Source organism: Leopardus geoffroyi, chromosome D3, assembly GCF_018350155.1.
Source record: "Leopardus geoffroyi isolate Oge1 chromosome D3, O.geoffroyi_Oge1_pat1.0, whole genome shotgun sequence".
In the NCBI taxonomy this organism is placed as follows: Eukaryota; Metazoa; Chordata; class Mammalia; order Carnivora; family Felidae; genus Leopardus; species Leopardus geoffroyi.
This window is the reverse complement of record NC_059339.1, coordinates 18,003,781-18,030,557: the sequence shown is the minus strand read 5'-3', so window position 1 is coordinate 18,030,557 and position 26,777 is coordinate 18,003,781. Positions and strand designations below refer to the sequence as shown.

General features: G+C 53.1%; 1 protein-coding gene across 7 annotated transcripts in view; it reads left to right on the top strand.

Annotated features, from left to right (window-relative positions):
- Positions 1-25,054, top strand: part of SSH1 (slingshot protein phosphatase 1) — a 63,554-nt gene extending 38,500 nt beyond the window's left edge. For 6 of the 7 annotated variants that reach the window (XM_045458239.1, XM_045458241.1, XM_045458243.1 and 3 more), the window contains 10 exons: positions 432-500; positions 1,600-1,665; positions 4,437-4,631; positions 5,899-5,992; positions 7,134-7,262; positions 9,979-10,025; positions 11,430-11,576; positions 13,153-13,353; positions 15,654-16,221; positions 19,011-25,054. In XM_045458239.1, coding sequence (XP_045314195.1) covers positions 432-500; positions 1,600-1,665; positions 4,437-4,631; positions 5,899-5,992; positions 7,134-7,262; positions 9,979-10,025; positions 11,430-11,576; positions 13,153-13,353; positions 15,654-16,221; positions 19,011-20,249 — 2,755 coding nt within the window. In that variant the 3' untranslated portion in view covers positions 20,250-25,054. The remainder of the gene's footprint in view (positions 1-431; positions 501-1,599; positions 1,666-4,436; positions 4,632-5,898; positions 5,993-7,133; positions 7,263-9,978; positions 10,026-11,429; positions 11,577-13,152; positions 13,354-15,653; positions 16,222-19,010) is intronic. The other variant, XM_045458242.1, reaches the window with a different exon arrangement.
- Positions 25,055-26,777: the final 1,723 nt, after the last annotated feature.

Sequence of the window (26,777 nt, the reverse complement as noted above, 5' to 3'; positions counted from 1 at the left end):
CTGGAGTGCGTGTGGCCTTGTGCCAGGAGTGTGCCAGCCATTGGCGGCCTCACCCCTGCGGCAGCATGGGCGTGAGGTCAACTGCTTGCTCTCTGTCTCCCTGAGAGCCACAGCTGAGACCTGGTGTTTATGGTGCTCCACCCACACTTCGGTGGGGTCAGAGTCCCCTGTGACTATCTCCAAGTAGAGGTCACTGGTGACCCCCTCTGGTGAGGGCCCGTCCCAGGCTCCGTCTTCTAGAATCCAGTGGCAAGCGGTCCGTACACGGACGGCCTGAGAGCTTCTCCCAGATACACATACAGTAGCCAGACCCAGGTCAGGTGGTGGTTTCCCCCTGCCAGCTGGCCAGGCGGGGTAAAGACAGAGAGGGAAGACCGTGCTTGGGCAGGTGGATCCTAACTCCAAGGCATCTGCTCTTTCCTCCCGAATAGTAAAAGCTGTACCATCGGGATGGTTCTCCGGCTGTGGAGCGACACGAAAATCCACCTTGACGGAGATGGGTAAGGGGATCTCTTTAATTCTTCCACTGTGGACTTTGAAACACCAAGCTACTTTGGGCGTTGTTGGGTAATCGTCCACAGGGTCACCTGTGTGATGTGCTCATTACATCGGGAGAAACAGCATGCCCCTTAGTGAGCCACACAAGGAAGGGGACGTTTTGGCGTTGCATAAGGGCATTTGGGTCACAAAGTAGCAACGGAAGGGTATTTACAGGAGGTCCGCTGCGTGTGAAGTTCAAGAGCAGCAGGCAGCTGATATTCATACGTTTACCTTGATGTGTTAGATGAATACTCAGTACGTGCCCTCCAGGTGGAGCTGGTCTCTGTAAGTTCATAGTTGGAAAGGACACAGCAGGAGCCCCATGGTCTGTGGGGGTGCCGGGAAAGACAGACAGACAGCTGGCAGGCGGAGCAGCATTTCAGGTGCCTCTCTGGGGGGCTGCAGAGGAGGAACCCTTCCGTTTGGCCTGGGCAGGTAAACAAGAGACGAAGAGCCATCCGGGTCCCACATACATTTGCTTCCAAGGGAAATACGCGGGTTCTGCCATGAGTGGAAAGGAGCGGAGTAGAAGTTTATCCCTCCACTGAGATTCCAACGGTAAAAGTTACCTTGCCTCATAGTTAGCATTCGGGGAGAAAAAGTAAAATGTGACTTTTTGGGGGGGGGCAGGGGAAAAGGTAGGATTATGGTTCTACTTTTTTTCCTTCTTAACATTTTGCCTTCCGTGAATATATTTCCTATGCAATTGCAAAAGTAACGGATGGCACATGTGGGGCAGGAAGTAGCCGCGGTGGGCTGCTGGGACGGTGGCAGGAACGTGAACGAGATGGCGTCAGATGGCATCGTTGCCCTTGCCAGGGTTTGTGTTTTTGACAGACCTCACGTAGCTGGGTTGGAAGCAAACGTTCGTTTTGTTTTTCTTTTTCTTTTTCTTTGTACCTACCATTGCCCTTATTGGATGCAGTGGGCTGGTAGTCCCTTATCAGGAAGCACATGACACACTTGTCCTCAGGGTGTCCATTCGAGCCGCCATCTCGCTGTGGGTACAGGGTCCAGTATCTCACCACGGTTCCGTTCTTTTCTGTTTGTCTTTCTCAGTGGGTTCAGCGTCAGCACAGCGGGACGGATGCACGTCTTCAAGCCCGTGTCTGTCCAGGCCATGTGGTAAGTGTGGTTTTAGAGAATTATATCGCCTTTGAAATTTTTTTTTTTTTTTTTAGCTGCCAGCATGAATCGAAAGACCCCCTTCGATTTTAAGGCTCATTTAGGTGTGTGCGTGCGTGTGTGTGTGTGTGTGTGTGTGTGTGTGTGGGGCACAAAATGTGCATAACATAAAATGCACCATTTTAAGCATGCAATTCAATGTGCATCCATGATGTGCAAACATAACCATCCATTTCTGGAGCTTTTCCTTCATCCCAAACAGAAAGTCTGTGCCCATTAAACACTCATGCCCTCTCTCCCCAGGCCCTGGTACCCTCTCTTCTACATTCTGTCTCTCTGCCTCTGCCTATCCCAGGTCCCTCCTACAAGTGGAATCATACACTCTTTGTCCTTTTGTGTCTGGTTTATTTCACTTAAAATGTTGACGAGGTTCGTCTATACTGTAGCAAAAAAAAAAAAAAAATTTTTTTTAAGGTCATTTATTTTAAGAGAGCAGGCACGCGAGCAGGGAGGGCCAGAGAGGGAGGGAATCCTGAGCAGGCTCTGCGATGTCACCTCAGATCCCAACATCGGGGCTCGAACCCACAAACAGTGAGATGATGACCTGAGCTGAAATCAAGAGTCAGATGCTCAACCAACTGAGCCACCCAGGTGCCCCCGTGTCCGAATCCTTTTTAAGGCTGAATATTATTCCCGTCTGTGGTTAGACACTATTTTTCTGTTTCTCCTTTCATCTATTGATGGGCATTTGGGTTATTTCCACCTTTTGGCTACTGGCAAAGTGTCTGTTTGAGTCCCTGCTTTCAGTTCTTTTGAGTATGTACCTAGAAGTGGGATTTCTAGATCACGTTAATGCTGTGTTTAACTTTTTAAGGGACCAAAACCGTTTTCCACAGCGACTGCACCATTTTGCATCCCCCTGAGCCGTGCACGAGGGTCCCAGTTCCTCCACGTCCTCTCCAGTGCCCCGTTATTTTACTTTATTTTATTTTTTCACGATGGCCCGCTCAAGGGGTGTGAAGTGGTATCTCATTATGGCTCTGATTTATATTTGCCTAATTAATTACTACTGAGCGTCTTTTCGTAGGCTTATTGGCCATTTGGGCATTCTTTGGAGAAATGTCTATTCAGGCCCTTTAGCCGGTTAGGGATGGGGTTGTCTTTTTGCCGTTCCGGCTGTCCAAATGTCATTCCAGCACAGATTAGCTTGTCCTTCGGGCCTGGCACACACTCGGCTTGTGCCATCCAGGGAACGGCACTCTGCCAGGCAGCGGGCATCTGGGAGGGCATACAACAGAACATAATTCCTGTCCTCGTGGGGTTTAAAGTCTATTGAGGGAGGTGGCCGTAGCACAGACAGAGTCCCATGTGGTGCCAGGGAGTCCTGGGAGCGTGTTCTCACAGGGGCCTTTTCTGCCCTGGGATGCAGGGTGCAGGGCCTCGCGCACGCTCAGCCTGGAGGATGACGTAGCCGTGGGTAAAGTCTGCACCGGGTGAAACAGGTCGTGCCCAGCACTTCTCCCAGCCCGGCGCAGGCATCTGAGAGCCCTCCTCATCGGGGGGAGGGGGTGGGAGGGGGGGTTGTTGCACAAACCACTTGTGCAGCAGACTCAACACAACAGTGCCTCTCTCCAGTAATCTGGAAGAGACTCAGGAGAAAGCCGGTGGGGCCTGAGGAGAAGGGTTCTGCCCCAGTGTTTCAGGGTCATTACTTTTTTCCCCTGGGCCAGCAAGAGTTACCCAGAGGTAACTCTTCGCTTTTACCTTGTCCCTTACTCTACGCCACCCTCGATTCAGGATCATTCTGGGGAAAATCACAAAATCCTAATTCTCTCCATGTCCTGGATGTTCCTGGTGCCCCTGGATTGTTTCTTGTCTCTTTCTCTACAGGCAAGTACAAAATAGGCCCCCATGTTTTTCCAGAACTTAAGGAACAAAACTAAATGTGGCAAATGTGCTCAGGCAGCCTGGAGACTGGACGGGAGTGTCTGGGAAGCGTGCCCCAGACGGCGGTGGCTTCTGTGCCGTCTCCGAGGACTCTCGCTCCCCTCCAGGGCTTCCCGCTTCCACTCTTCGTCAATGCCCAACTCACCCCATCCACTGAAAAAGTTTCAGCCTCGATTTTCGTAAAAAGAGTTTTAGAAAAGGGACCAAGTTGACCGTTATCGTGTACGTTTTCTGTGTTGTTCCTTCCACCCCACTCCTTCCCGAACCCCATCTTCATTTCATTCCTGAGTTTCCAGAACCTCATTCCCCTGAGAGACCTCAGCCTTGAAGCGATTATAACACTGATGGGAAAGGGTTCCACAGTGCGTCGTTCAGAACGCGATAAAAGGTCTCCGCTGTTAGTTAAAGACTCCTTCCTGCTCGGAGCCTCCTAGGCTTCGAGGTGGCTCCTAAATTCAAGGTATCCCCACAGCCTCAGAAATAAATCTTCATTCTTGGGAGTTAATGGAGTGTGAAGGGCTCCGTGAGCCAGCCTGGGCGGGCGATAACAACATCTGTACTGTTGCCCTGCTGGGCACGATAAAGGATGTCCCATCCACTCTTGGGTTCAAAGCTTGTGTCACGGAGACTGGGCGTGTTAATCCGGAGGTTTCGGGCTGCCTTGTGTCCCCCCGGGAACCCGGTACATGGCAGGGTTGACTCCGGTAGGAAGTCTTTTAGGGATCGCCCCCGGCTCGGCCCTGATCTCGGCCCCCAGTCAAGGGGAAGGCCCAGCACTCCTGTGCCTCCCCCGGGCCTGACCCTGTCCCCCCTCCTCACCCCAGGTCTGCCCTGCAGGTCCTTCACAAGGCCTGCGAAGTGGCACGGAGACACAACTACTTCCCCGGCGGCGTGGCTCTCATCTGGGCCACCTACTATGAGAGCTGCATCAGCTCCGATCAGAGCTGCATCAACGAGTGGAACGCCATGCAGGACCTGGAGTCCACGCGGCCCGACTCCCCGGCCCTGTTTGTGGACAAGTAAGTGTGGCGCTGCCTTGCCCACGCTGGCCGACCCGGAGTCTGCACGAGGTGACACCTGCCCTGCAGTCCGGCGACCGAGGGCCACCTCTCCCAGGACCGGCGTTCCGAGCGGGGGTCCCTAACCTGCTGCCCGTGGGTGGTCTTTGGCTCCGCGATGGTGTGACCACTCTCCCCCCCCCCCCCATTCAAATCAGAGACGGGTTCCAGCGTGAATGCATTTCTGGGGCACAGCTCCCTAACTCCTGTCAGCTTCTCAGAGGAACTTGCGGCCCACGTGTGTCACTGGCTCTTGGGCAGTGCCCTGGGGTCTGGCCTTTCCTCTTCAGGTGGCTCAAGACTCAATTTCCAAAGCCTTTCCCTGTGCTCCTAGGAGTATCATAGATCCATTTTCCTGGGATCCTAAAATACAACTGCACCAGCACTGGCCAAGTGCAGCCTGCCCTAGAGGCCACGATCGAATGGCCTATGTCACGTGGCCTCCAACAGAGCTCAGGTGGCCTGAGGCCACATACACTAAATGAAAAGTCTGGGTCCAAAAGGAAGTGGCCCTTCTGTCTTGGTTAGGATTGTCCTCCCCCTGAGTTGTATGTCCCTCTGGGACTGCATTAAGAGGGCCATGGACAGAGAGGTCAGCCTGAGTGAGGAGAGGACCGGAAGCCACATTCCATGAGGCCTCAGATTATGAGAGGTTTGGGGAGAACGTTAGTTGTCTTTGAATACATAAAGGGGCGTCCTGTGGAAGAATTATCCTGGTCTGTGTAGAACCAGGGCTGATGGGTAGAAGTTACCGGGAAACGCGTAGATTCTCCACGTTAGAAGGCCATCACGGGAGCTGGACACAAGGGGAACTCTGGACTGTCTCTGGACACAGTGCTGTCGTCACGCCCAGATACATTCAAGCAGAGACAAAAGGGTCTGGTTGTTGGGGAGCGGGGTGGCGGGAGAGGGGGGCAGGACGCTACACTGGGGCTTCCAGCATCTGGCCTTGAGAGTGATTCTCTGCAGACCTGAGCGAGGATCTGCTTTCCAGCCGTCGTTTGTGTGCTCCATCTGCTCACCGCTCTGTGGACTCCCACGGGAGTTCTAGACCCAGAGCCGGACTTCTCTGTCCCTTCCCCCCTCCCCCAAAACATGCACAGCGAGACGGTAGTTCTCTGAGTCCAGGCCATGTTCTCGTTAGGCCCAGGAGTATCTGGGGTTCCTGTAAACTCTGACCTCAGGCCCCCTCTCGTTGTGCGTGTTACCGAATGTCCTTCCTTTCCAGGCCAACTGAAGGGGAGAGGACCGAGCGCCTCATCAAAGCCAAGCTCCGGAGCATCATGATGAGCCAGGATCTGGAAAACGTGACCTCAAAAGAAGTAAGAGAGCTCTTCCCTTTGCAGGCCAGAGCTCACGCAGTGTTCGTTTGTCCTGTTGCCCGAACCACAGCGGAGGCGGGTCCGGCACCTGCTCACTGGCTCTCAGAGGCTTTTCCCACGGAGCTTAGTGGAAAGAGCGCAGGCCTTCAAGTCCCATTCTAGTTCGAGTCCAGCCACCCTGCATACCAATTTCCTGGCCTCTCTGAACCTATAAGACCTTTGATGGTAATTCCATGAGACCCATAGGTTGCACTGAGAAAACATTTCCCTCTTAAGGCCTTCTCCTCTGCCTTGTGTTTTATTGAGATACAGCAGACTCTTGTTTCTTATCTCAGGATTACCAGTTACCAGCGAGTTACGAACCCTGGACTGCCTCCCATCTGCCTTTGAATGTTTTCTTGGATCACTTTTTTCTTTTTCTCGGGTTGCTTTTTGTTCAAGGAATGCGATGAATTATAATAGTGGGTTAGGGGCACCTGGGTGGCTCAGTCAGTTAAGCGTCTGGCTTCAGCTCAGGTCATGATGTCCCAGTTCATGAGTTCGAGCCCTACATCAGGCTCTGCACTGACAGTGCAGAGCCTGCTTCGGATCTTCTGTTCCTCTCTTTGCCCCTCCCTCGCTCTCTCCCTCAAAAATAAACATTAAAAAAATAATAATAATTGCTTAAACCAGGCAGATGGAAAGGGTTGAAGTGGCCATTTTTAAAAGGCACGCATCATCGTTTTATTAGTTAAGACACATAAAAAGTCACATCCTGATGCCTTCCGGAGCAAGATGAAACTGACTTTATGGGTTGACTGTGATACAGTTGATACTTAATTGTAAAAATGTGCCTTAAACTCAAAAAGAAGAGATCCCAGGGGAATCTGCTTCTTCGTATAAAATAATCAACTCTTCCCAGTCAGACTGACTTTGAGGCTGAGTAGCCTGCGTTCCCACCACCTGCCCGTGTGTGTGTCTGCGTGTGTGTGTGTGTGCTTACTCTGGGATCAAAACAAAACAACTCGCCAACAACCAAAGATCATTTCTGAAAACAAGCACAGTGTAAGTTGTGACTTTACTGCTTTGGAGGTGGACAACTGTGGTTTTGTTTTATTTTGTTTTATAACAACACACTTTCCTACTCTTTTCCACTCCACAGATCCGTAATGAATTAGAGACACAGATGAACTGTAACTTGAAAGAATTCAAGGAATTCATAGACAACGAGATGCTCCTTATCTTGGGACAGATGGACAAACCCTCCCTCATCTTCGACCATCTTTATCTCGTAAGAGGCACAGCACCCGGCAGGGTCTGGTTGGGGGAACATAAATCAACAGGACCTTGATTGTTTGGAGTTTGCAGCAAGGTCAGAGAAGGGGAGCAAACTTGAGTTACTGGCACCTCGGTCCTGACTCTTCTGGAAACTCCTGTCTCAGACCCCGTCACTCTGGCCTCCATGAGTTTGCACTCGAGCCAGATGTCCGAGGGGTGGTTCCCAGCTGAGCCATGGGGAGTCGTTTGAAGGCTCTCTGGCATAGTCCACTGACAGCAGTTTTCAGACTCTCTCCATCCTTGGTCTTCAGTCACTAACACAGAGGCCCCACCCAGTTCCCTCCAAACGGTGTGCGGGCTCAGAACCCCCAGTTACTAGAGGGAGCATGCTCGCCAAACCCCAGGATTATGCCTCGGCATCCTGAGACGTGAGAAACAGTAGGGAAAACAGACCAAACACCCAAAACCCAGTTTCCCCTCTCTGTCCGGAAGCCTGCTCCGTGCACCGCTCCCAGGCCCACTGAAGGAATGGGCGCGGGCGGGGTGGAATCTCCCTACCTCCATCTCTTGCTCAGATTTTCTTAATGCCGTAAATCTCCATAGAAGGCAACTGGCGAGTTCCCAGAGCCTCTCAGAGAGACTATAGAGGAAGGCATGTTGCTAAAATTAGAGAAGCAATGCAGTGTGATGAAAATCAGACCCACCAGAGCCAAGTTCCCACTCCCCAGCCTGAGTGGCTGTGTGACTGGGACCGAGTCTCTCTGGCTTCTCTCCTTCATTCTGTACCATGCGGGATCATTATGAGGATGAAGTAAAAGACGCATATAAAGCACTGAGTGCGGTTTCTGTAGGCACTAAGAAATGGCACCCGTTGTTAGAGCAGAAGTCACTTCCTGGGAAAGTGGAGGTAGTTCATTGGCTGCTGAGGACATGACCGATTTTGCTTTCTGCCCACAAGAAGTTCTTAATAGTTCCCCAGACGCATGTGTCGTGATATATACTTAATATGTTAAATACGGATGGATTTAGTGAATTCGTTTATATCTGTCGCTACATATGTATATGTTTAACGTTCGTATTAAAACGTATGTGAATATGTGGATTTGAAGCCTGTATCTTGAAAGCTGTCAGGCAGCGCTGGGCTCTAATCTTCTCCCTGGGAAGCTGGTAGTTAGTTCTTCCTGGTGGAAAACAACAGAAGGCAGGCTGTCCCTCCACTAGGTGGTGATCACAACAAGAGGGTGCTCACAACATTTAGTGGAGCTCTCTTTATTTTTTTGGTGTGGTTTGATGCTTTATGTCACTTTTTCCATGAGAGATACTAAAGGAATTTTTATATTTGAGCCTCTCCCTGCAGCACAGAAATCCAGCTAGCACCCACATGATGCCAGCTTCACTGGTCCCCCTGCAGCCCCTGCGTCCTGAGGGGCCTGCCTTCCTGGGAAAAGAAGCTTCTAGGGAGACTTGGGAGGGGGGAGTGTCTTTTGCTATTTTGACTCCACGTTGTTTGCATTTCCTAAGAACGAAGTGATAGTTTTTTTCTTTTGCCTTTCTTCCCCTTCTATGTTCCTCACACTCTCAGAAATGGAGGGTTTGTGTTTTAGTCTGCTCTACAAGGTATTAAATCAAAACATGTTATGGAAGGTAAGGAAATAAGAGAAACTCTAAAGAAGAAAATGAAAAGCATTCCCAATTTTAGCAACCTGGATGTAGTCACTATGAACGTTCCGGTATATTTATTTTCCCATTTGTGTTTTTTTTTTCTTTTTATGTCTATATAACTTCTTAAAAGAGAGAAAAGGAAAGAATCATACTATTTATATAGTTCCGTATCCTGTTTCTTGTTTTAAATTGTTGTCGTTCTGTGGCGTTTCCCCGTGTCACTGACTAACCACCATAAACTCTGATTTTTTTCAAGTGCCCTATCATATGGGTTCATCATCGTTTATTTTACTGATTTCTTCTTGTCAGACCTCTGAGTTGTTTTCCAGTGTTTGTCATTATAAATAACCATAACTATCCTTGTATGTAAATCTCTGTGCAAATTCTGGGTGTTTCTGCAGGACAGCTTTTTATATGTGGAACTATGGGACCTTATAAAAATACTTCCCAGGAAAGGTAGACCTACTCCTGCTTTCTTTTTTTTGTTGTCGTTATTACTTTTTTTAACGTTTCTTTATTTTTGAGAGAGAGCAAGAACGAGAACGAGCAGGGGAAGGGCAGGGAGAGAGGGAGACACAGAATCCGAAGCGGGCTCTGCGTTGGCAGCCCAGAGCCCGATGTGGGGCTCGAACTCACGAGCCATGAGATCATGACCTGAGCTGAAGTCGGGCGCTTAACCAGCTGAGCCACCCAGGCGCCCCAAACGACTCTTGCTTTCAATTAGCAGTGTGGGCAAGTGCCCTCTCCTGAGTGGGAGGTCGGAGGTCACTGCCTCTGGTGACAGGACCCTGCTGGGGACTTAGGAAAGGAAGTGGCAAGAGGGGGTGCAGGTGTTTCTGAACTTGCTCTTTCCCGAAGGCCAGAGGGCGTCACGCTCAGGCTGATGACGCTGTGACTGCCTCGGGAAGCTGCTTCAATACCGGCCTGTTTCGGTTCTATCCGTTGTCGAAGGCCAAGGGCCCACGCAAGGACCATCCCCGTCAGGGCTAGCCCACGCCGTGCATCCCATAAGCAGCTCTGAGGCTGACATGTGACACTCACGGGGGTTTGTGTGATCTGTCCCCCAGGGCTCTGAATGGAATGCGTCCAATCTGGAGGAGCTGCAGGGCTCAGGGTGAGTCTGCTCCCCTCGTCTTCCCTTGTCCTTCCAGGCAGCCTAGAAACCCTCAAGGTCGAGCCCTTATAACTGCAGGCACCCGTCTCCGAGCCACCTGCCATGGCTGGGCAGCTTTGCACGGCTAAACGGATGTGCTTCTGAATGCCACCTCCTGAATAATTCACGGGTTTTAGACTTTAACGGGGTTCCGTGTGATTGTGTGTGTCAGCAAGAGCGGTTCGCAGTCACACTCCAGTGGCATAGGACGGCGTGGGTGCTGACAAGGCCACGAGCCCCCTCACGTGCACCACTGCCCGCACGCCTGCTGGTGGTCCTGGTGGGGACCGCGCAGCAACCCTGATCCCAGGACCACTCCTGCTTCTACCGGACGTTCCACTCTGGGTCCTGGTGGGAATCTTGTGGCTAAAATGCTCAGGGTTGGCCAGAAACATACGCCTGTCTCAGTCTGAGAAATGCCCAACAGCAGGAATTTAAAAAAAAAAAAAAAAATGTTTAAATCTAGATCTTCAAGAACAGATGTCTGGACATTTTTTTTTAAACAACACAGCCACAAAATCACCATTCTGTGGGTCTGACATGATGGCATTCTTGAATTACTGCATTTAAAAATCAAGACTAAACAAATCTTAAAATATATCTTTAGAACTACTGGTTAAGATGTGTTCTTGCGACAAAAAAATATTCTTCAAATGTACAGCAATACTATCTATGCCTTCTCTTGCTGGGAACACGTAAATTATTTTTAAAGGTATTTTCTTACAGCATTTATAAATATTCTCTTACAAAACCTATTGGAGGTATTTTCTAACTCCTGAAATTATTTTGGTCTTCCGGGAATAGAAGTATCACATTTAAAGAACTACAGAACCAGCATTTGAGGACCTTCTCAACAATTTATTTGTTTCTAGTCTGCCTTGTTTCAAGAAGGATTTAAGGCAGTTCTTAGGTACATGAATAATGGATGGATAGAGTCTATTTTTTTTTTTTAGCTCTTTAAAAGTGGAGACTTTGTTTTTTTTAAAGCCTCAGTATATTCATAACAGTTAATGAATTTTGAAACTTCAAGAGCGTTTGAAAATGTATTTAAGTAATACACATGTATGCTTTCCAGAATTCATATTGCTTAGCAATGCTTTGAACTTTCTTTTTCCTGAGTTTTTTGTAAAGGAATATGTTTTTTTTATTTTAAATATAATATGTTCTCATCACAGAGAGGGCATTTAGAAAGCACACCAATGTGTGTTAATGACTATTAAGGAAAAACAAAAACCCCACCGTAAACACATATCCTTTATGCGCATGTATTTAATTTTTTCTTTGCTCAGTATTTCTGTTACTTTGTTCTTTGTAGTTCGTCATTCTGATTCTCCAAATTTGTCCTTTATTTTTTTCTCATTACAGTGTTGACTACATTTTAAATGTCACCAGAGAAATAGATAATTTTTTCCCTGGCTTATTTGCATATCATAACATCCGAGTCTACGACGAGGAAACAACAGACCTTCTTGCCCACTGGAACGAGGCGTACCATTTTATAAACAAAGCAAAGTAAGTGGGTGGAGAAGCGAAAGAAGCTGGTCTGAGGAGGAAACTGGCAGACGCTGGGTGGGCACAAATTAATGGCAATCCCAGACACCGCCGTCTCCCGGTTTGTGGAGCCTTTGATGTCTGGTGGACCTCTGGTTTTAAACCACAGGACCCGTAGCACCAAAGGGACACGGTCACTGATCTCAAGGTGGGGGCCCCAGTGAGCCTTCGTTTCCCCCATCCTTGACTGTGACATGGGACCCCACTTTTGTCGTTGGTGTCAAAAGTGGTATCAGAAAAGGATCTGACACCAAGTGGAGACATTCTTGGGAGCTCTGCCTTTGGGGAGTCGCTCAGCCAAAGGAGGAGGGGGGCGGGCCAGGTCATATGTGGACTCTGGGCACTTTTGGGGCTGCGTCTGCCAAGAAAGCTGCTCAGGCAGGTGCCCCAAGGTATGGCCCAGCTTGTGCACCTGTGTTCATGCAACTTTCCTATTCATTCATGGAAAGGAGCAGACCATCAGAGGTCCCGTTGCCCCGTGCCTGTCACTGGTGTCCCCCATCTTTAGTCCTCCCCTTATTCTCCTATGGAACAACTCTGCCTCACTGAGAGAAAACCCTCTGTGATGCTATCGAGAGAAACCCCATCTTCTGCTTTGCACACCATCAGGGGCAAAGCTGTGCAACACGTCCTTACCAAATCTCAGTTTGTTTGCATTTTTTGGTGGGGGTTAGATTTCAGACCAGCAGTGAAACAAAAAAAAAAAAACAACAACAAAACAAAATGCACATAACAGGGATGAATTTGAAGCCCAGGGTCTAGGAAGCGAGCCTGGACCCACCTGACCGGCCAGCTGCTTCCAGTGTAAACAGGCAGGCTGGTGGGTCTACGTGCTGTGCAAATAAAGCTTCCAGGGGCCACCCTGCCAGCCCCTTCCATTCTCGAGGAGGTGAGGTGTCGAGAAACCCCATCCTCGGCTTTGCCGTATCTGTGACATCAGCCCCGACCGGGCCAGTACGGCCTCCCTGCAAACCACCAGTCCGCCTGGGTTCTTCCCCCCGTCTGAGTCCAGGGTGCTGCTGCCCTCGCTCTGGCTCCTGGACCCTCCCGTCTGATGCACATCTTGCTCTCCTGAGGGCCTTGCAGCCTTCAGTTCGCTGACCCCGTTTGTCTGCAGTCACCCGCTCCCTGTCTCCATCTGCTGTCACAGCTGTGTGGCTTTTGCAGATGTCCCTTCAGCTGCCCCTTGGCTTCCTGCACAAGAGCCTCTGATCTCCTGGCCCATCCCAGCGATCCCACTTTGTCCCTGAAGGCGGCCCGGTTTGGGAGCTCTCCCTGCACAGCTTGGCAAGACAGGGACAGATTTATCTCGATTTCCCATTGTGTGCTAATTGATTTTGCAGCGAAGCTATTTCCTTTAGAGGGTGTGTGGCCATCTGCTGCACAAATATCAGGACATAAGGGGGGGTCTGGGCACGGAGATAACTTCAGGGTTTGTAAAACTCCACTGGGTAACACCTGAAAGAAGGAAATTGTTGACATTTCTGGACTCTCTCCTCCACCCACCCCCACCCCCCCCACCGCCCCACCCCTGCAGGAGGAACCATTCCAAGTGCCTGGTGCATTGCAAGATGGGTGTCAGCCGATCCGCTTCCACGGTCATAGCCTACGCGATGAAGGAGTTTGGCTGGCCTCTGGAAAAAGCGTACAACTACGTGAAGCAAAAGCGCAGCATTACACGCCCCAACGCGGGCTTTATGAGGCAGCTGTCTGAGTATGAAGGCATCTTGGATGCGAGGTGGGTGACCGCCTGCTGAGAAGGATCGAGGGGACCGAGCGGGCTCCGCAGCTAAAACCCTGCTTCTGGGGGGGGGAGGTGCGGTGCCGGTCTGAGAAAACAACCATTGTTTGGGGTTTGATTAGTGGTTTCCAGGAGGGATCTGTTTGATTTTGTTGGCACACACAGAAAGCTGTTTTGCTGCCGGAGGGAACGGTGCACAGCTTCTAATCCAAGGCATGACGTCATGTGCAGCACAGGCACGTGGACGTCCCCGTTTCCTGAGCATCTGCTTCGCGCCGAGCCGCGTGCCAGGCTTCGCCACGGGGCGGTTCCCAGGGCTGCAGAGCAGATACTCCCGGTGCTGACCTGCTGGGCCCCTCAGGGCGAGCTCGCCCATCTCCCCAAGCCTCGAGCCTCGGTGTCCTCTTCTGAGCTTGGGATTAAAGCCTCCCTGATAGGGTTGTTCTGAGATTTGTGTGAACAGTGCACAAGTTCGCCCTTGCAGGTGTTCTGCCATAGCTGGCCCACGGTGACATTTGAAATCTCTAACCCCCGTCCAGAAAAGGTCTGCAGAGTACAGGTTATCCTCCGTGTTGGGGGGGTGGGGGGGAGGGAAGAGGAACAGGTGCGCGAGGTTAGCTTGTCCCACGCGCACGGGTGCGCGGCAGAGGGGAGGGAGCACTCCCCGGGTCCGTGGGCTCCCAAGGCTCCTGTGTGGGGAGGCCCCATGAAGGCGGATCCCTGCTGGACTCTGGGACTCCCTTCTGTTCTGGCGGTTTGGAGCCTCCCTGGATTATTTCTGACTGGTATTGTGAGGAGGCCACAAGCTGAGTCCACTGGCTTCTTGGCCACGTGTGAGAAAGCAGGAGTGCTCCGGCAGGGTTGAACGGGGTCTGAGGACAGTCCGAGACGTCTCTGGAGTCCCTTTGCTGTCAACCAGGGAGCAGGTGGACAGATCCCCAGGCAGGGCCAGGGACGATGAGGAGGGGTTTGGGGGGAGGAGGGGGAGGAGGCGAGGGAGGGAAAGAGGTGGGTGGTCCTGCTCTCTCCCTTGGCCCTTCAGTCATTTGCTGCACCATCAGGAGTTTGCAGCCTCACCAGGGGTCTTCAGGCTGAGTTCACAGCCACAAGGCACCGACCGTGACTCGCAGCCCCATCTGGGGGCCCTCTCGGCCTTGCCTGAATGCGCACACAGAGCCGTCACGAATGGCCGTGGTGCTCCCGTGCACTGCCGGACAGCAGGGCCTTAGTTCACGCTGTCCTCTTATGTTTACTTCTCTCGCTGTAACCCGCATACCCGCATGCTGTTGGCTACTGTCGCCCTAAGGTGCATGGAGGTGACTGACTTACCTTATTTCACATTAAACTTTTGTCTTCTCTTTTTTTTTTCATCCTTACATTAAAAATGTGTTATAACGGGGGCACCTGGGTGGCTCCGTCAGTTAAGTGTCCAGCTCTTGATTTCGGCTCACGTCATGATCTCATGGTTTGTGAGCTCGAGTCCCACGTTGGGCTCTGCTTGGGATTTCTCTCTCCCTCCACTGTCTCTGCCCCTCCCCTGCACTCACACATTCTCTCTCTCTCTCTCAAAGTAAACATTTTTTAAAAATGTGTTATAACAATACTACTACGGTTTTATAAGACCTAGTTTTAAATGTTTATTTTTGAGAGAGAGCACGCGCACACGCGAGTGGGGAAGGGGCGGAGGGCGGGGTCCAGAGGATCTGAAGCAGGCTCCACACTGTCAGCCGAGAGCCCAGTGCAGGGCTTGAACTCCTAAACCGCGAGATCGAGACCTGAGCCGAAACCTAGAGTCAGACGCCTAACCGACTGAGCCTCCCAGGGGCCCACGTGTAATCTTTCTGACCTAAATGCATATTTCCAGTTTTTTCAGATGGCCCCAAGTTAGCGCACATTCTGTGTTTACACAGTCAGGTCAGCGTGAGATCTGTATGTGCTGTCTGTTGCCGTCCTCACTGCCTCCCTACGGTGTGGGGAGGAGAGGATTCTCATCCTCGTTGACAGATGGCGAGACGGAGATGAAACACGCAGTAGAGTGGCTAAGTTCACAGAATGACACGGGACCCCAAGACCGTGTTGACCCTTGGGGTCTACACTGCTTTCACGTTAACTGCCACAGAGTTCCCGTGTGACAAAGCCAATTAAGGCTCCTGACGTGTGCCCCAGTGGCTGAGGGTCCTCGTGATACCTCTGTTGGCCTCGGGCTGTCCCTCACCCGCTCCCCCCGCAACCCCTCTTCCGGGGACCCTCCGGGCACTGGCCCCCTCTGACTTTCCTCTGTCCTTCCTCCCCCGCAGCAAACAACGACACAACAAGCTGTGGCGCCAGCAGGGCGACACCTGCCTCCAGCCGCCCATGGAGGACCCCACGGGGTCTGGGGACTTCTTGCCGGAGACCCTGGACGGCACCCCAGAGGCCCAGCTGCCCTGCCTGGACGACGCTGCCCAGCCTGGGTTCCCAGACAGCAGGGCCCCAGGAGGAGCCGCCCTCCCCTGCTGCTTCCGGCGACTCTCAGACCCCCTCCTGCATCCCCCCAGCGGCGAGACCCGCAGCGTGGTCCACCTGGAGGACCTGGAGAGGGACGCCCTCCTGGAGGAAGCAGCTGAGGCGACTGAGGCACACGGGCCGACCGCACATCCCCAGGAAGCTTCCGGACCCTGCGAGAAGGAGGTGAAGAAGAAGCTGGAGTTCGGGAGCCCCAAGGCCCGGAGTGGCGGGTCGCCCCAGGTGGAGGAGATGGAAGGGGAGGCGGCCCCGGGAGCAGGGCGGTGGGGGCGGCCCCCGCCCCAGCTGGACCAAAGCCTGCTCAACCGGGAAAACCTGAACAACAACAACAGCAAGAGGAGCTGTCCGGAGGACTTCGAGGTGGGCGCGGGGCTGGCCCGTCCTGCCCCCCTGCCAGCGGGCGCCATCGGAGGGGAGGGGCAGGCGTGCCCAGGTCGGGGGTCTGCGGGGCGCTCAGTCACAGCTCGGCTCGGGCTGCGCCTCCAGCTCGACTTCCTCCTTTCCTTTCTTTTTTATTTATTTTGAGAGAGGTACAGAGAGCAAGTCAGGGAAGGGTAGAGAGAGAATCTCAAGCAGGCTCTGTGCTGTCATCGCGGGGCCCAGCACGGGGCTCCAGCTCACAAACTGTGAGGTCACGATCTGAGCTGAGATCGGGAAGTCAGACGCTCAACTGACTAAGCCACCCAGACGCCCCTCGATTTCTTTCTTACATAAAATGGAAAGCAAGACTTAGCACCCAGCTTCACGTTGATCAACACAAGACCATTCTTATTTCATACCCTCCCTCCCTTCCCCACACTCTGAATTGTCTTGAAACAAATCCCAGATGTGTCGCTTCAGTGGAGACACGACCACAATATCACCTCTAAGAAACCGGTGGGAATTGTTCCATATCATCAAGGGTCTGGTCTTCCGACTACTGTTCGGATGCTCGACTCCAGCAGTCCCCTGTGGCTCTCCTGTGTGGTGGGTTTCTGCAGCAAGGTCTTGGCAAGCTGGCGCTCGCTCAGAAAATCATTAATTCCACCGGGCTTTTCCCTCCTCCGAGCAGCCCAGGGGCGGGGGATGGGTTGGTGGGGGGTGTCCCGTGCCGCCCACTCTCGGCGTCCCCCCTCACTCTGCGCTGGCTCGCCACAGCGAGAGCACTCGGGAAGCCGGCAGGTGCCAGCATCCCCCGTACAGAGGGTTTGCCTTGGCCACCTTTTAATACAGATGAAGTGGGGCCGACCCACCACCGACCGCCAAACGATAAAACATTCCAGACGCCATGTTCCTGACTCAGGAATTTCTCCCGCCACTCCCCCTTCCCTCAAAGAGCAGATACCCATAAAGAGAGAGGACATAAGACCTCTGCCCAGGACAGTAGTGCCTCCATCAGTCCCAGAAGGCATGGGGTGAGTCGCAGAATGGAGGAGACGAGCAGCTTGGGTAAGAAGGTACGTGAAGGACACAGCCTGCCTTCCCTGGCCAGAATTTGATTGAACGGGTGACGCGATCAAGGGAATAGGACCAAGACACGAGCATTCATTCATTTGTTCAACTCTTGTTTGTGAGCTATGGCTCCAGGTTGGTGAGGGTTCATCTGTAAGACTATGCCTTCACTCAGCGTCTTGGTCTGTTTTCACTAGAAGACAGTAGACCCTCTGAGGGTGGGGACCATGTCTTGTTTGCAGCCCCTGCACCTGATACAGCTCATGATGTGTGACAGGTGCTCCCTAAGTAGGAGCTGGACGAGTGACTTCTCTCCCAGCCTGTTGCTCCTCGGGCTCCGAAAGGTGGTCTTAAATCTCCCACCGTGGGATCATTTCACCACGTGTTAGAACGTTAGGTCCTGAAGGTTTTAGAAGAAAACTTTGGTCAGAGTTCCAGGTTGCGAGTTCAGGCTGTAGGTCGGGAGTGATCTGGTCTCACTGGTTGACCTGGAAGCCGGCCCCAGGAGTCCTGAGTAGGCTAGGATTCCGAGGGAGACCAGGCCCCCCCGCCTCCCCCACCGCACGCTCTCCATATGCTCCCCTGCAGCCTCGAGGAATCATGGCTGGGTTTCCTTAGGATTCCTCCAGGACTGGACTACCCCGTGACTTCTTAGCTTGGGGGACCTACGTCTGTGACACCGGATGGGATTAATCCTTGACGGTCAGGGCCAGTGGTAGGACACAGGGAGAAACCTACAATAGCAGCCCTTCGCCAAAAAGCCTTTGTTTCAGACCGGCTTGGGAATCTCACAGCTAAACCACTGTCGGAGTGAGGGTCGGCCTCCCCCACCGCAGCCCATAGGAGCAGCCCTATGGGCACATGAGGGAGGTGAGCAGGTGCCCCGCCCATCAGAAGGGCACAGTGTGGAGGCACAGGTCACACTGACCTAGAGGCAGGTGGTTTTCCTCGGAAAACATCGCAAATGTGTTCTCCCTTGGTACATAAAACCCACCTTAGGGGCGCCTGGGTGGCTCAGTCCCTTAAGCGTCTGACCTCGGCTCAGGTCCTGATCTCGTGGTTCGTGAGTTTGAGCCCCGTGTCAGGCTCTGTGCTCGCAGTGCAGAGCCCGCTTCCGGTCCTCTGTCTCCCTCGCTCTCTGCCCCTCCCCCCAAATAAATAAACAAACAAACAAAAAGAACCACCTCAGCCTGGCTCCCTCATCCGAGACTATGGGCACCCGTATTTGGGTGGGTAAGATTAAGAGGGTCTTTCCAAAGCCACTTTTGCCCTTTGCCACCTCACTGTGAAGACCAGAGTCCACAGCTACACGGTGGTTCTTTGGAGCCGTGCTGTATTCATGCTAGAAGGGCAGAGCCCCGTTTGCAGGCCACATACTCCCCGAGCACAGATTTGTTCCGAGAGGGGAAGGACGGGGGAGGCATCCACGCGAGATGGCGGAGGTGGGGTTGAGCAGGCCTTGCTCCTGACCGCCCTGCTGGCTGTGTGGCCGGAGATTTCCCCGGGATCGTGGGCACGTAGCTTCTGGAAAGTTTGGTTCGGCATCCCTAACCGCCACTGTTCATGGCCCGGGGGGTTCTGAGAGGCCTCTGTTCCTGCACTGACTGAAGCGGGGGCTCCCTCTCCAGTGCCTGCCCCAGCCCCACCCCACGCCCTCCTCGTGCTCTGTGGCCGCTGGCCCGTTACCGTATACTCAGCGCATTCTCGTCTCCTTTCAGCACGAGGCTATATTCGGGATCCTGAACAAGGTGAAGCCTTCCTACAAATCCTGTGCCGACTGCATGTACCCTACAGCCAGCGGGGCTCCTGAGGCCTGCAGGGGGCGGGGCGAGAACCCCGGTGCCCCCGCCATCTGTACCCAGCCGACCTTCCTGCCCCACCTCACGTCTTCCCCTGTGGCCTACACGTCCAGCAGGGCCCGAGCTTTAGAGAGACTGGCCTCTGGCCCAAGCGAAAGTCCCCCTTTGCTACCACCAGCAGGCTCGAGGAGGTCAGATGGCGGTGGCTCTGGGGCTGAAGCTGCCCCAGAGCTACCGGCTAGCCTTTCGGAACCTTCCAGAGAAACCCAAAGAGCCCTGCCAAAGTCCCTCCTTTTGAAGAACTCTCACTGTGATAAGAACCCTCCAAGCATGGAAGTGGCGAAGGATGAATCCCCACCCAAGAAAGATCCGAAGCCAGCCAAGGACCTGCGGCTTCTGTTCAGTAAAGAAGCTGAGAAACCAACCACCAACAGCTACTTGATGCAGCACCAGGAATCCATCATTCAGCTGCAGAAGGCGGGCTTGGTCCGGAAGCACACCAAAGAACTGGAGAGGTTAAAGGGCACGCCCGCAGATCCGGCTTCTCCCTCCAGGGACGGCACGACCAGCAGGCTGGAGGCCAGCATCCCCGAGGAGAACCCCGCTCCGCCGGGGCCCCTGCCGCTGCCTCGCCTCTCTGGGAGTGACGAGAAGTCAGAGGCCCTCCCCGCTCCACTTGAAGGAGCCCCACTCAAGAGTCCCACCCCCTTCCTCTGCCGCCTGGATCACACCAGTCATTTCTCAAAAGACTTCCTGAAGACGATCTGCTACACCCCCACCTCCTCCTCCATGAGCTCCAACCTGACCCGGAGCTCCAGCAGCGACAGCATCCACAGCGTCCGAGGCAAGCCCGGGCTCGTGAAGCAGCGGACGCAGGAGATCGAGACCCGTCTCCGGCTGGCGGGCCTCACCGTCTCGTCCCCGCTGAAACGCTCACACTCTCTGGCCAAGCTCGGAAGTCTCAACTTCTCGACCGAGGACCTGTCCGGTGAGGCGGACGCGTCCACCCTCGCCGACTCCCGGGACGCAAAGTTGGGCGAGTCCTCCTTCTCGTGTGAGCCCCGGGCAAACCCAAGGAACCCAGCTGCAACCTCTCCGCCATCAGGGAAACCCGCTTCAGAAAACTTGAGAAGCCCCTTGTGGCTGAGCAGGAGCTGACCCGCCTCTGGCTGCATTTGGACGGACGCCATCACGTGATCCCTCCGTGCGTTTCACCGGGGGTTTTGGTCAGCCCCTTGTATCTTGATTTCTCCTAAACAGTGGACGCTCGGACTTTCCCCCTCTTGCCACAGAGAGGAGGGGAAGAGACAAAAAATAACGTAGCCCAAGAAGAAAGGGGGAAGAAGCCAGGTGTGTGGCCCTGGAGAGCCAGAAGCCGTCGGCCAGTAGATACAAAACCCTGATCCCCAGGTCCTGTGGTTTCAGGAAGAATCCTGTTTTTAAAAAGCATATACAGATGTGCAGACACATCGCAAGTACTCCCTTGGCACCATGCGAAAGAACGGGAGCCGAGATGGCTCCGTCGCCACGCGCACGTTCCTAGCTCATTCGGGCCCTCGCGGGGAAACCCTTGGATGGCAATATTAAGTCCTACCTCTGTTCTTGCTGTGCTTTTTGTTTTTAAGATACAATAGTGACCCAGGCTCGTTCCAGGGAATGATGCTGTGTCAGAAAAGGTTTTTTCCAAAAGAGAATTTTTTTTTTTGGTCCCCACCAAAAAAAAAAAAACCACCCCAAAAAGCGTTAAGACTTTTAAGTCGACCGCACCAAGCGCCGCTAGGTAAAGTGAACACGAAGTCGTCCAGTGCCGTTGTTGAACCAACTCTGTGGCGCGTGGAGATCATCCGTACGGTTGGCTTCTTTGTCCTGGTTGTGTTGTTACTGCTGAGTGATGCGCGTCTGGCCAGCGCCAGGGCGAGGGGTGGGGGGGCGGGAACGTACGTGACATCCTTGGTCGTTGCCAATGGCAAAGTTTAAACTGCCCCCAACCTGGGAAGGAGGACCCACGACGCACTGCGGGTCCCTCATCCGCTGCTGGACCCGGTGCGGTTGTGTTGAGGCTTTGGAAGTGATTGAGCGTCTGGTGGGGACGGTGGTGCTGCCACTTGGATCGATCATCCTGCCAGGAGCCCCGGCCCTGGGTTCCTTGGGTCACAGGAGCGTGTTTGGGGAGGCAGAGGGGGTCTCCCTCCTGGGGAACGACTCTGTGGCAGCTTCTCAGAGAAACGAGATGATGGAAAAGCTTCCCAGATGTTTACAGCTGCCCCTTCCTTAGGTGAGGACACTGCTTCCTGTTTCTCTCTGGCTCTTCCTCGCGGTGAGGCCAGAGGGGAGGAGAGGTCTGTAGTCCCGGCCTGGGCTCCAGGTAGCCCCCTTTCAGAATCCAGTGAGCTGCACACGTCATGCTGTCACTGGCTCCGGGCTGGGGGGGGGGGAAGGGGTGGCGGTGGGGGAGGGGCTCCGCAGGTGTTGTGCGGAGCCCCTGTTAAAATATTTTGGAGAGAGAGAAAAGAGGCTCGCTGGGTAAGGCAGAAAGGTTTCATCCAAGGAGGCAGAAAACTGGTGTACGGACCCATGGGCCAAGAACATTTTTAAGAGGTTACAAAAAAAATAACAATACGCAACCGGTGCCAGGTAGCCAGCAAAGCTTAAGATACTCACCCTCGAGCCCTTTATAAAGTTTGCGGACCCTGGGCTTTATTCGACACCTCGGGGCTCCAGAACAAAACTGGCGAATCTGAAGGCCCTCCCTGCCTCTTGGACACCTCAAGCCAAACCCTTGCCTTCTCCCGACCCAGACCTTGCCAGCCCACCCCCGCGCGGCTCTCACGCAGGGTAGGGTCGCTGTGTAGGTGCGAGGGCGCTGCTGGCCGAAGCTTTCCCGGAGTATAGCTGGCTCTCCGCTGGCAACCAGATTCGTTCAGTGAAACTACAAGCCTCCCGGGCCCAGCCAAGCTCCGAAAGTGGGCGAAGCAGTCGCCCTCTTACGTTTTACATTGGTCAGACCTGGGCCCCCCGAGAGCACTCCGGGAAGGATCTTCAGGAACAAGGGTGATCCACATTCCAACTAGCGGGTAGAGTCTGTGCAAAAATGCTCTCTCCAGGAACTTTTCCTCTCTGGCATTCTTTTTTATTTTTATTTTTTATGATTTTTTTTCTAACATCACGTTACTTTATAGGAATTTATTTTCCCACCTGTCAATCCAAACCACCTTAAAAGGTGATTATCTGCTTCTTCCTGAAAACCCTTTTGGGTACCCCGCCCCCCCCCCCCCACTCCCGCCACCGCCCTGGCCAAAAGAAACATATTCTCAAAAAACATACCAAGTTCAATACGTTTTGCCAAATTAAATTTCATGTGGTGGCTCAATTTTTGTGTCAAAATAATCCTTTAGATTTGACGCTGACAGGCTTGGGTTGCTCTTTTAAGACCAGGTCTGTGTGTGAGAACCGGATGTTTTTAATTTTCAAAGTGTAGGAGGAGGATTAGGAATTTGAATGAGTCTTTGGCTTCCGGTTGCCCATTTGTCTTCAGAAGCACGGCTCGCCTTTCAGCGTCTACACAGACCAGGGCCCAGGTCCCCATTATCAGAGCAAAATGAAGCCCTCTTGATTTAATGGCTACCACTCTGGCCTGGAGGAAAGGATCAAAGCTTTTCTCCCAGACCCAGAGGAGCAAGAACACCCCGCCAGGCTTGGGGGCACCCTGGCAAAGACAGGCTCACGCTGGCCCCTGGAAGAGGAAGTTTGTGCCACACGACATGCCGTGTCTTGACCGATGCCCCGTCTCGTCTTCCTTGCTGATGGCGAGAATTCTGAACATGGGTGGCACAAGTTAGAGGCGGGGTCTTTGCTGTGAAAGTCGTTGGTTTTGGTGACCACCCTCTTCGGAGAACGCCCTTGCTGAAACAGAGAGCAAAAGTTTTCTAAGTCAGCTTGATGATCTCCCTGAGCCTTGAACCGCTTTTCACGTACTGTCTCGCCTCTCTCTCTTTTGCTTTAATTCCTGTGGCATGCCAGAAGTTAGACTCAGCTTCCCCAGATGTTCATCTTGCATTGATTCGGGGCGGGGAGGGTCTTCTTGTGAAGCTTTAGGTATTCGGGGGAAACTGGTCACGGAGAGAGAAACCACAGGACCCCCTGGTCATGATCTGACAATGCCGATTTCAGTTTCTTGGCCGGGTAGCTACTGCAGGGCCTTGGAGCGATGTCCATCACCGCGTGAACTTGAGAACAAAATTGCCCACTCTTGGCATTCCCTGCTGCTTTGATCTCACTGTGTGGGGACCCATGCCGAGCTCTGGGTGCCCAACAGCAGGCTCCTGGGTAGTGGGTAGCGGTACCCTGTCCGTCATGCATGAGATCGCTCACTAGCTGCTCACAGATGGCTGCACTGTGCCAGCCTCTTCTGTTCCCCCCCACACCTCTCGCCAAAAACCATTCCAGCCCCTTCTAGAGCCTTTTCCCTCCCGGATAAGCCCAGAGGATGCCACAGAATTAGCCTCTTCGGGACAGCCCTAGACTTAGGCACCCCTGTCTCTCCACACCGGCCAGATCCCAGAAGGCTCATGACTCGCCCTGCTCCCCTGGGACCATTTCTCCCCAGTGAGAAGAAATGCTACATCGTCAAGGTCATAGAAGTAACCTTACCCAAGGTGTCCGAAGAGAGACGTGCCCTCTGTTGACAGGAAATGCCCGGTGCTGGAATATATTTCACCCAGCGCTCCTCTGGCTTGCCACCTGGCGGGGCTTCCCGCAGACACAGCGAGGACAGGAGCACTAGGCAGGCTAAGGAGTTTGTGACACAGCATGGTGCAGGTTCACCTGCTCTGCTCCCACCCCGCAGGTTCTTGCCGATGCTGCATGCCAAACACAGGTAGTTGATCGACCCCCACGCTCAGCTACTTGGTCTTACTGTGTGCGTTCCGTAAGTGAATCCCCGTGTGTAGGAGTTCACGCCGCATCGATAGGTCTACAGCTTGAATCACATCATCCTGTGGGCCACTTCTGTCCCACCCACATCCATGCCGTGTCCGAAGCGGACCACCTTGACCCATCTGGAGTGGGGCTGTGCAGCGGTCCCCACAGCACACCTGGACGTGACCACCTTTTGTCTTGCAGCCGGTGCCCTGGCCTCAGTCAGTCTCTTAAATAGGAGTCTTTATAACCAGCCCTCCAGCCCTCCGCGGTCCTTTGTATTGGCCATGCCACACAAGAAGGTGGCTGCTTCCTCCCCCCTCTTCCGACACTGTAATTGTTGTTTTACAATTGAGTGCCTTAATAATAGTTTACGAATACTGTGTATTTATGGGAAACTGTTAAGCTCTCACCTGTGATTGGACCTTTGCCTTGTCAGTGGTGGTTGGCGTGCGGGCCGGAGCTCGCCCTGCCCCACGCATGCGCTCATCTGCTGCGCGGTCGTGCGTGGGGCGGGGGGACCTGCAGGTGTCCAAGAGCATCAGGGGTTCCTGCAGGCGAGGCAGGCGCTGGCTCACGCCGCGCCCCACAGTTGCAAGGAAAGCACGGAATTTGGTTTGCTAGCCAGCTGGGGGGTGGCATCCCGCCCCGTCACACGATTGTACTCTTGTCTCATAGAGATCTCTTACCACCGAGGCCACCCTGTCTCCCCCCGTGCCGGTGTCCTGAGCTCTCTGCAATAAAACGCAGGTGCAGGCACCACCCCCTGCAAAATCAGGAACTCTACAAGATAAGTTCTTTGGTTTTCAGAAGCTGCCAGTGGGTTCCAGCGTGTTGCGTTACGGTATCGATGATTTTTTTTTTATTATATTGTTTTTCTTCTTGTTTTTTTATATATATATATTTAAAAGGCAGTATCTTTTGTACTGTGAATTTGCAGTAGAAGATGCATAACGCACTTTTTCTTCTGTTGGTGCGTACTGTAATAGTTCGTGTGCTTCTCGTGATGAGAATAAACTTTTTCTTTGTACGTGTTTGATGACCTATGAACTTGTGCAGAAGGAAACTGCTTCTTCAATCCTTGCCAAGACAGTCAGACATAGCTGCGTCATCCCGACAGCCAGTCTTTACTGAGCACCTACTGTGCGCTAAGCCCTGCACAAAAAACCCAGACACGTTAGACCGAAGAAAGAACCAAGGGCAGAAATGTGAGCTCCTCCAGGAATTGTCTGGTTTTCCTCCTGGTTTTGTCAGTGAGGAAGAGCAGGCCCACTTGTGGGTGGTCATGGGACTCGGACGCTGGCTGGTGTCTCTTCTTGCACAAGCAGAAGACAGCTAACTAGCGTGTGCTCCTCAGACCCACCTAAGCTATGCCAGCCACACGTCACGGGGGAGGGGACTGCGGAGGCTAATTATCGCTAGCGACCGAGGCAGGAATCCCAGGGAACTTCAGTTGCTACACACAACAGAGGCTTATCTCACGCCCAGGTCACAATCCATGGCAGGTCAGGGCCTTTGGTGGCTCTCCAGCCTTGGTGACTCACGAAGCTGAGCTACTTGGCGTTTTAAACCCTGTGCTATCTTGGTGTTCTTTGCTTCTGGCTGTGCAGTCGGGGGAAAGAGCATGGGGACTCTCATTCTTCACGGCCTCTGGACGCAATACATCACACGTCCAGACCGCCGGGAGGTGTGCGGGCACACGTGCTTGGCGGGCAGCACCGTCTGCCACAGGGACCTTGGCACGACCACTGAATTCCAGTGCCTGTGGATCCGCGAAATACTTTGTTGAGTTCACCCCGGCTTGCTGGGTCTGTCACCTGGACTCCCAGAAGACAGATGGATAAACCGGAATGCAAGCTGATTACTTTAGAACAAGAATTATTAGCCGTCAAGCAGGTCAGATTACTCTCCCTTGCCAATTAGCACATTGAGTCCTCTAGGCGAATCTACATTTGAAGCCAAACTATGGTCAGGAATTGCTTCTTGAGTATGAAATCAAAGCAGAAGTTTTGGGGAGGTGGTTCTAATGGGCCACGCCAGGAAGCTGCGGGGCAGTCCTTTCTGTAAGATGTTTTTCAAATCAAACCACCGAGGGTCATGGTTCAGGACAGTCTTCGTTGGCAAGGCTGGAGACACCTCATAAATTCTCTTCAGGCTCCAAAATGAATCAGAGCCCAGGGATCGGGCCCAGCACTCTGTATGTTCCCGATGGATTCCCTGGGAATTCTAAAGGCCAAGTTCAAACACCATCAAAATAAGAATGTGACACAGTGGAGCAGGCTTCCACTTAGCTGGTTACAATCACATTCCATGCATGCTTTCTAGAGACAACACCCACATCCCTCTAACAGAACGCGGGGGTGTTGCCAAAACCCACCAGATACTCATTTACCCAGGGCCCTAGCAGAATGTTCCTACAATTGGCTGACTTTACCCCGATTTCACCCCCAAGAGTAACAGTCCTGAGGTGGAGTGAGATCCCAGATCACGCCTCCAGCCGGGGGGGGGTAGTTTTGCACACGAGGACGCTCCTGCCTGTTTGTGTTTATGCCCAGAGAAGCCCCTCTTGGCAAGATGCTTGGAGGGGGCTCCAGAAGGCAGAGCTTGGAGAACGGCATTTCGGAAGGCAGTGGGAGGAGAAGCCCTTCCTAAAGACGTCTCCTGCCCAGGAAAGACCAGCCACGCACCCTGCGCCCCAGCGGTAGGGAGCAGATTCTACTGGTCCTTCTGTGCACCCAGCACTTCATGGAAGGAGTCCCATGGAGTCCT